This window comes from Trachurus trachurus, assembly GCF_905171665.1.
Source record: "Trachurus trachurus genome assembly, chromosome: 12".
NCBI classification, from domain to species: domain Eukaryota; kingdom Metazoa; phylum Chordata; class Actinopteri; order Carangiformes; family Carangidae; genus Trachurus; species Trachurus trachurus.
The window spans coordinates 290,899-300,868 of record NC_139908.1 but is presented as its reverse complement, the minus strand read 5'-3'; the positions used below and the strand labels follow the sequence as shown (position 1 = coordinate 300,868).

The window sequence follows — 9,970 nt, the reverse complement described above, 5'->3', positions numbered from 1 at the left end:
GGCCGCCGTACTGGCTACGCTTTGTCATTGGGAAACAGCTGCGGGTGAGTCATCTAGTTCTTAGTATATATCTATGGGTGTGACCCCCAGCCCAGGGGAGCTGGTTGATTGCACCAGGTGAAGTTGATTTAGTGATCAGAGGAGTCAGAGAAGGCACTCTGAGGATGGTGAGCAGCGTGTGAGGATGTGTGGAGACATGGAAATGGACATGAAGAAGTGACGCAGGACTAAAAGCCTGTTTCAAACGAGGAAGAAGGAGCCGGTGAGCTTTTGTTTGTGTGGATTTTAGTATTTAGTGGATCATGCAGTTAAATTCATGTTAAAATGTGTGTATTTAAAAGTAGTAAATCATGGTATCAAACTCAGGGAAAATGTCAATTAATAAATCATGTTAAAATGTCATATATTTGAAATCATGTAGGTTTAAAAAGAGTTAAAAATGTGATGTATTTTAAAAGACTTTAAAAGGTTAAAAAGTTAAAAGTATGGATTGTGTGTGTTTATAGGAGGTTAAAGCTGCTAAGGTTAAATGATCATTGAGAGTGATAAACATGTCTTTATTTCATTTTGGTTGCTTTAAATATGTTTTTTTTTATACATATTCTTCAGATTAATTTCTAGTAGGTTAAAATCAATTATTTGATCTTGTGTTATGTTGATTTATTATTTTTTCTTGATCTATTTGTTTTTGTGTTTAAGGTTTTTCACCTGCTTTTGGCCATGACAACTTTTCAAATAAAAGAAAGAATTGATTCCTGGTCATTGAGTGAAGTCCAGTTGAAATCTTCCGAAGCAAGCTGCCCCTTGAGGAGAACTTGACAGTAACGCTCCATTCCTCCTCACTGCGTTACCACGGTGACTGAGCCGACAGCTCCGGTGTCTCCGCTGAGTTTCCGTGGTTACCGTTACGTCACGCTGCCACTGAAGGTAAAAACATGGCGACGCCACATGGCAGCAGCACCGAGCTTACCCGCTCCATGGAGATATGAATGATATGAACGGCTCATTCAGAGCTGAAAGGAACACTTCACTTTGTTGATGGGGGGGGGTTACTGATTAAAGGGATAGTTCAACATTTAGTCAAATTGTCCCATTGCCATAACCCCTATAGTCATAGCAGTAGGTTTGTCACCTTTAATTGTCGGTGCAAGCTATTTTTAGAACGGCGGAGCAGAGCCGTGAGCTGCTCAGAGCTACGCTACGGAGGCTCATTATGGGATTTCTTGGTTTCCCTCATCAAACTCATCAAATACACAATCCAACAACTCCACAACGCTCTGGTGGACAAGTTGTGAGCTGCACATTCACCACGCTATGAGATAATAACACAACGTTACCACACAGAGTTGTTTTAGAGGGAAATTCATGCAAAACCACTGATGCACGTTGCCTTCAGGGACAGTTTTTCATCAACAGTCTCTGTATTTCCCTCTAAAACAACTCTGTGTGGTAACGTTGTGTTATTATCTCATAGCGTGGTGAATGTGCAGCTCACAACTTGTCCACCAGAGCGTTGTGGAGTTGTTGGATTGTGTATTTGATGAGTTTGATGAGGGAAACCAAGAAATCCCATAATGAGCCTCCGTAGCGTAGCTCTGAGCAGCTCACGGCTCTGCTCCGCCGTTCTAAAAATAGCTTGCACCGACAATTAAAATTTCATTTTAGATTTAGACTGTTTCCATTATGGATTTATATAATAATCTACTCTATATGATCAAACCAAGAGGAGACAAGAACCTGTTTCATTTGTTGCGTTAACGTTATAAAGTGACTGAGACAGTGAACAGTGGAGGTAATGAACCTGCTGCTATGACTATAGGGATTATGGCAATGGGCCAATTTGCCAAAATGTTGAACTATCCCTTTAATGAAAAACACACTAAAGAACCAAATAATCCATTTTCATGAATAGACAACAGGAGAAGTTACACAATGTCCCTTTAAATATCTCATTAATATTTAATAAATCATAACAAACTCAGACTCATCATCACATTAACGCTCAGTTCTTATTAAATATTGATTACTCATCAGTTCTGAATCTTTCCTCCTACTGATACTGATTCATCTGTAATTTATAAACATGTCAGAATACATGTTTAAAGGGATAGTTAAACAATTTGGTAAATTAGTCCATGAGCCAGACCACCAATCGCAATCGAAAGGGTGGGCAAATTCTTGTTGCTATTTTATTATTCCTATATATGTCCAGATTATTAATTGGTATGATAACCTTCGCACAAGAGTAGCTTAACAATATTTATCATGCATTCACTATTTTGACCATAAAAATGCCATATACACCAATTATGGCCATTCTCCGATGTTGCACATTTCATAATTTGTGTGCCACTACTGATGATTTAGATCACCTTTACAGTTGCAGAAAGGCCCTGCAGATAATATTTGTTTGCACAACTAGTTGGCGCTAATTCCACTGGGTGCATGAGGGAGTGAGGGGAAAAATCGGCTTTACTGTAATACTGCTGTTAGCAGGAAGTAGCAGAGGACTTTTGTGAAATCACATTATACAGGGAACATTTTTAATGGTTTATATATACATCCAAGGTTAAGAAGGCTAAGATGTAGTGAGTAAAGATGACATTAACATTATAGCATATTACATCCATAGGTTTAGGGTTATTTAGGGGGAACTGGGGCATTGTTCATTAGGCTGACTGCAGAGAGGAAGAAACTGTTATGGCGTGAGGTCCTGGTCCGGATGGACCGGAGCCTTTTGCCAGAGGGGAGGGGCTGGAAGAGTTTGTGTCCAGGGTAAGAGGGGTCAGCAGCTATTCTGGCTCTGGTCTCCGGGTCCTGGAGATGTACAGCTCTTGAAGAGATGGGAGGCTGCAGCCGATCAGACTCTGGGCAGAGTGAATGACACGCTGCAGTTTGGCCTTGTCTCTGGCTGTAGCTGCAGCACACCAGACTGACATGGAGGATGTGAGGATGGATTCAGTGGTGGCAGTGTAGAAGTTCACCAGCATCTTCACAGGGAGGTGAAACTTCTTCAGCTGCAGCAGGAAGTATAGCCTCTGCTGAGGCTTCTTGGTGAGGGAGCTGATGTTCTGCTCCCATTGGAGCTCCTGGGAGATGGTGGTGCCCAGGAAGAAGAAGGACTCAACCAGGGTCGCTGTAGAGTCACAGAGGATGACAGGGGGGAGGGCAGCTTGGTCCTTTCTGAAGTTCACTATCATCTCCACTGTCTTCAGAGCGTTCAGCTCCAGGTTGTTCATGCTGCACCATGACACCAGAGGGTCCGTCTCGCTGCTGTAGGCCGACTCGTCCCCATCAGAGATGAGGCCGATGAGGGTGGTGTCAGCAAATTTCAGGAGCTTGACAGACTGGTGTCCAGATGTGCAGCTGTTGGTGTACAGGGAGAACAGCAGAGGAGAAAGGACGCAACCTTGGGGGGATCCAGTGCTGATGGTCCAGGTGTCAGAGACATGCTTCCCCAGCCTCACGAACTACCGTCTGTCAGTCAGGAAGTCCGTAATCCACCTGCACATGGAGTCAGGCACATTAAGCTGGGAGAGCTTGTCACGGAGCAGAGCTGGGATGATCGTATTGAAGGCAGAGCTGAAGTCCACAAACTGTATCCTGGCGTAGGATCCTGGGAAGTCCAGGTGCTAGTGGAGGGCCATGTTTACAGCATCATCTACAGATCTGTTGGCTCTGTAGGTGAACTGTAATGTCCTTAAGGTGGGTCAAGACGAGGCACTCAAAAGTCTTCATGACCACAGAAGTCAGAGCAACGGGTCTGTAGTCATTAAGGCCTGTGAGCCTTGTCTTTTTGGGAACTGGAACAATGGCTGAGGCCTTGAAGCAAGCTGGCACATGACAGTTCTCCAGTGAGGTGTTGAAAATGTGTGTGAACACCGGAGACAGCTGACTGGCTCAGTGCTTCAGGGTGGAGGGGGAGACTTATACCCCTTTCCCACTGGCCAAAAAACCTGTTTAAACCCACAAACGCACCGACCCGCGTCAACCCGGGACGTCTGTCTGACTACCCATTTCTCCGACCATACATTTCTTTATTTTTGAGTCCATTAGTCTGACCTCCCATTTCTCCGACTTAAGTGGCCCTAACCCTCAACCTTACCCTAAACCTAACCTTAACACTGTAGAATGGGTAGTCGGAGAAATGAGCCGTCGGACTTTTCAGTCGGACTGATGTATGCCCCCCCGTCGACCTGCGTCAAATGACTCGGCAAGCGACGCGGGTTAAAATCGCCTTCAATCGGCTCGGTTCTGATCGGCTTGCAGTGGGAACACCAGACCCGGCTCAACCCGCTAATTTATGTGATGACATTGGGCGTTACGTGACGCCACATCATCGCACCAGTCGCGTCTCACGTAGGCTACCAAAACAAAGCTCTGCTTGCATTCAAGACTGGGATTTGAAGATCAAAGAACACTGACCAAAAAAGATTGAAAAAAAAGAAGCGACAGTCTGTTTAACTGACATGTTGTGCCGCGGACGTCCATCATAAGGCGGCCGCGGCAGACTCGCTGTCCTCCGTGGCGGGCGGCTGGGGCATGACACAGTGTTTCTCGCACTGCGAATGAAAGCGGGGCGACTGGTTTATGCGGGGGTTAGACAGACAGACCCGGCTCATTTTGGTCAATGGGAAAGGAGCCAAATGCCGATTGTTAGCGGGTCGACCCGCATTTAAAAAACCTGCGTCGACCCGCTGATGTTAGTAGGAAAACGGCTAGAGTTTGGGCCTGCAGCTTTGCACGGGTTCAGCCGTTTAAACAGTCTCTTCACCTCTCCTTCTTTGATTTGATTTAATTTCTATAATGGAGAGAGGTGTGAGGGGTGTGGGGGAGGGTGGCACTTGGGTGTGGGGCTGTGTAGGTGATCCAGGTGTGGAGGAGCTGTTGCTGATCGATAGCTGGTGGTCGGAGGTGTGGGGGATATCAGGTCTGTCCCATTGTCTTTCTAAGCGGCAGTAGAACTCGTTCAGGCTGTTGGCCAGGCGTAGGTCATTGACAGAGGGACACTTGAAATACTGTACTGGCAGTATGCTCCACATTATTTGTGACAGAAGGAGCAAGCTCTTTAGTTGATTTTAATTGTGTAAAAAAATATTTGTTTGTTCTTGTTATTGCATAAAAAGTAAAACACTCTCAAAACGTTGGCTATTTCATGTGTATGTTCTAATTTTTATCACATTTTCATTCACATATTCCTGAGGTGAGTCTGTTATTATTACAGTAGGGTCTTGATAAAAGGGAAAAACATCCTTGAAGTGATTTAGGCACTGAGTGGTCAACAAACAGCATAATACCGAACAAGCGCTATACACAGTTTTCAAGTTTCCACTCTACCGGTCCACCTATTCAACACATGATAACCACCACTAAGCTACCTGTTTGCAATGGTTATCATGCCAAACTGTTCACTAGAGATGTCTACCAAGTCAAAAAAACAAACTAGAAATTGCCCACCCGTTCGATTGCGGGAGGCCAATTTTGGGGTCTTGGCTCATGGACTAAATGATTATATTGTTGTTTAACACTTTAATGAACAGGATCTATTCATTTCATTATATTTGTATATCATATTCCATATGATGTGGAGAATAAAGACAGAGAAAGTGAGTCAGACTTGTATCAGGTTTGTTTGGACTGAGATAAATTCCACTACTGATACTATTTCATTTTAGATTTAGACTGTTTCCATTATGGATTCATATAATAATCTATTCTATATGATCAAACCAAGAGAAGACAAGAACCTGTTTCATTTGTTGCGTTAACGTTATAAAGTGACTGAGACAGTGAACAGTGGAGGAACCTCATGAATAAAAAACAACCATTTCTTTACTTGAACCTTGTTTTAATCGTCGTCTTTATAAAATGTGTAATAATGACTGGAAAACACAGTTTACAAAATAAATGACAACAATAAGCATTAACTGTTACAGCATAAACCCAGAGTCGGATCTTCTCCCTCTCTCAGGTGTTCGCTCAGTGACACCGAGTCAGGAAGTCTTTGTTCAGTGTAGGTGGAGACGTCACACACACGCACACACACACACACACACACACACACACACACGCACACACACACGTTCCCTCGTCAGTCGTGAAAAACACAATTGAAGCCAGAGACTCGACACTTTGGCCTTGTTCACAATGCAGCACAAATCCTTTTTTTTTTTTAGCTGAATCTGTATTTATGAAGCTTCTCTAAATCCCTGCTAACAACACGAAGAGTCGACTTAAGAGTAAAACAGTTGTTGGCTGAAAGCTGCAGTTAAAAACCAGTTATCAGGCGTCTGACTCGGACTGGTAGTGAAGTGTAGGACTGAATCTGAAGCCAAGTTACCTCAGTGCTTTGAGCTGTAAACTGAAGTATAGATGACGTCACTTCCAAGTCCATGGGAACGACCAATCACTGAAGAGAATCCTTCTCTAAGAATATAGAAATATCTTAAGCTGCGTTCACACCGGACCTTTAATTTTTGTCGTTGTCGCTCCAAAAAAATCTCTCTGTCACTCAGCTTCAGTCGCTCGTCAGTTCAACAGATCGCTCTGATGACGTCATTCAAGCGATTCCAGTGAATTCCACCACGCTCCGAGTCCGAGTCGCTCTTTTCTTCCTGTTTGTATCGGTCCAGCACGGCTGCCGCTGTTTACCAGTTGTGGAACTCCCACAAGCGCAGTACGACAACGTCAAGCCGGCTTTGCTCTGCCGGACCGGTGGAGTTGTATCACGTTTCCATGGTTTCAGTAGTTGTCATAGTTACGCATAGATTACGGCAGCCAATCAGCACTGAGCAACAAGCAACTGACGACCAGAGACTTGGGATTTCTCATCTCGAGCGACAGAGCGATCTCAGAGCCCCAGTGATTTTCCGCCTAAGGTCTCTGAAACATCTGGATGTCTCAGAAACATCTGGAGGCTCTGAAACCTCTTGAGGTCTATGAAACACCTGGATGTCCCTGAAACACCTGGATGTCTATGAAACATCTGGATGTCCCTGAAACATCTGGATGTCTCTGAAACATTTGGATGTCTATGAAACATCTGGATGTCCCTGAAACACCTGGATGTCCCTGAAACCTCTGGATGTCCCTGAAACATCTGGATGTCCCTGAAGCACCTGGATGTCCCTGAAACATTTGGATGTCCCTGAAACATCTGGATGTCCCTGAAACACCTGGATGTCTATGAAACATCTGGATGTCTATGAAACACCTGGATGTCCCTGAAACATTTGGATGTCCCTGAAACATCTGGATGTCTATGAAACACCTGGATGTCCCTGAAACATTTGGATGTCCCTGAAACATCTGGATGTCTCTGAACCATCTGGATGTCCCTGAAACATTTGGATGTCCCTGAAACATTTGGATGTCCCTGAAACATCTGGATGTCTCTGAACCATCTGGATGTCTATGAAACCTCTGGATGTGTATGAAACATCTGGATGTCTATGAAACATCTGGATGTCCCTGAAACATCTGGATGTCCCTGAAACATTTGGATGTCTATGAAACATCTGGATGTCTATGAAACATCTGGATGTCTCTGAACAATCTGGATGTCTCTGAACCATCTGGATGTCTATGAAACATCTGGATGTCCCTGAAACATCTGGATGTCTATGAAACATCTGGATGTCCCTGAAGCACCTGGATGTCCCTGAAACCTCTGGATGTCCCTGAAACATCCTGGTAATTGCAGGAAAGCGACAGAAAGGGAGGCGAACGGCCGTTTGGTACAGGCAGACCAGCGGCGCCTTCGTCTCTACGTTGTCCTAATCCTGTCTGAGCAACGACAGCGTTCTCTACACGTCTGAAACCACCTCCGACTGTCAGAAAACCAAACTACATAGGATCTGGATCTGACAAACATGGGACTTGGAGCTGCAGCGTGAACAAGGTCATTCTGTCTCTCTAGCTCTGTGTAGAAGAGGAAGAAGAGGAAGAAGGCACAGTCATCATCATCACATTCAGCATCAACGTCTCTTCACAAAAACTAATGCCATGAAAAATCCTCCGTCAGTATCAAACACCAGTTTATTTTATTTTATTTAATCTTCGTCTTGAAAAACGTGGTCGAGTTTCAGCGACAGACTCACACAGACCGGTCGCACAAACACACAACACAGAACCAGAACCTGTGGGGCCAGATTCACAAAACCTTCTTGAGAAAAAAAATCTTCTTAAGTGTCATTTTTGTCATATTCTCCAAAAAAGTTCTTAAGTAGTTTCTTAACTTTGTTCTTAAGTTTCTTCTTAAGAAAAAACAAATGGTATTCTTGAAATCAAAGTTCTCAAATTTGTTCTTTACTTTTTTCTTAACTTTAAGACAACCTTGACCTGTCTCTGCCTCGAAAAATCACCTTTTTCAACAAGTTTTAGACAAGTTTAGACTAATGATGGATGGATGGATGGATGGATGGATGGATGGTGCATGCAATGCAATGCAGTGACGTATTTTCTTAAGTAGGAAAAATAAGAAATTCGTAAGAAATGACTGTTCTTAAGACAGTTCTTAAGAAAATATTGAGGAATTGCCCTTAAAAACTTTCTTAAGAACATATTGGTGAATCCGGCCCCAGCAGAACTGGACCGGGACAAACTCTCAACACTTGGAGGAGGGGAAGAAGTGTCCGGGCGACAGCAGCTTGTATCCGTTTCCCGAGGGGAGGGGCCGGAAGCCTCCTTTAGAGTCTGTGGAGGGGGGGGTCGGGGGGGGCTGCTGCTGCTGCTGCTGCTGCTCGTGTCTGGGCGACAGGTTCAACAGCCCCAGAACGTCCTTCTGCACCGTGCTCATCTTCATCTTCCTGCCCCCCCCCCTCAGCAGAGCCCCCTCCCCCCCCTGCTTCTGCTGCTGCTGCTGCTGCTGCTGCTTCTGGCCGCTGGCGGCGGCGTTGGACCAGAACGTCTTGAGGTTGTGAACGGCCTGGACTCTGTGGGCCGGGCTGGGGGAGGCAGAGCCGGCGGGGGAGGGGGAGTAGGACAGGGCGGGGGAGGGGGGGGCAGCGGGGGAGGAGAACGGCGAGGGGGGGAGGGGGTGTCTGAGTCTGAGCTGGGCGCCGTCGTCAGGAGGAGAAGAAGTGGCGGCGGCGCAGCTGAGCTTCTGCAGCGAGGAGGAGCGAGACGGGGGTTTGGGCCGGGGAGGAGGAGGAGGGGGGGAGAGGGGGGAGAGGGGGGAGGAGCGGCGGCGAGGGGGGGGCAGTGGCGAGGAGGAGCGGCGAGGGGGGGGCAGCGACAGCGGCGAGGAGGGGGAGCACGGCGAGGCCTTCAGGCTGCTGGCTCTGCTGGGCGGCCGGCTGAAGGCGCTGGTCTCCGACGACTGGAAGCCTCGACGCCGCGGCGATGCTGCTGCTGCTGTTGCCACGGCGCCGGCTTCCTCCTCTCTGCTGCTGCCGTGGCGACGGGCCGGTGGAGGCGGCGGCGTGGCCGTCTGCAGCTGCTGCAGCGCCGCCATGTGGCTCTGCGTCTCCTCCAGGATCTTGTGGGCCAGCAGCTCCGGGTCCATCTGACCGGCCGGACCGGGTCGATCCTCCTGGGACTTCACCGTGCTGTCGGTCTCCGTGCTCGACTGGTCCGACTCAGAGCTGCTCGCCTTGCCCACCACGGCCGCACGCTGAGACGACGAGCTGCACAGACACAGAGAGAGAGAGACACAGAGCTGCATGAGACACGGGACTGATGCTGCATTCAAAACAACTCGGAAGTCGGGAAAAAAACAACATCCTCTGCCCTTAGACCCTCATATCCACTGAGGAAAAACTCCATGGAAAACCCTTTTAACAGGGAAAACCAGAGATGTTGTTACAGACAAGAAAACAGTTTATAACAGAGAATGTGAGAAACATGGAAATGTTAACAACAGCTGAAGGAGGAAGCTTCTGGTAGGCAAGGGAGGCAGGGAGAGCAGACCAGCTTAATGGGAGGACTGGATGGCAGACTGGTTCATAGGAAGAGAGAGCAGACCAGCTTA

General features: G+C 46.7%; 1 protein-coding gene across 1 annotated transcript in view; it reads right to left on the bottom strand.

Moving 5' to 3' along the window:
• Nucleotides 1–7,620: 7,620 nt before the first annotated feature.
• The window catches only part of ttc28 (tetratricopeptide repeat domain 28), a 120,208-nt gene continuing 117,858 nt past the window's right edge, over nucleotides 7,621–9,970 (bottom strand). Inside the window, exon 35 of the mRNA XM_083983931.1 lies at nucleotides 7,621–9,626. Within this exon, the coding sequence (XP_083840057.1) occupies nucleotides 8,606–9,626 (1,021 nt within the window). The 3' untranslated portion in view covers nucleotides 7,621–8,605. The remainder of the gene's footprint in view (nucleotides 9,627–9,970) is intronic.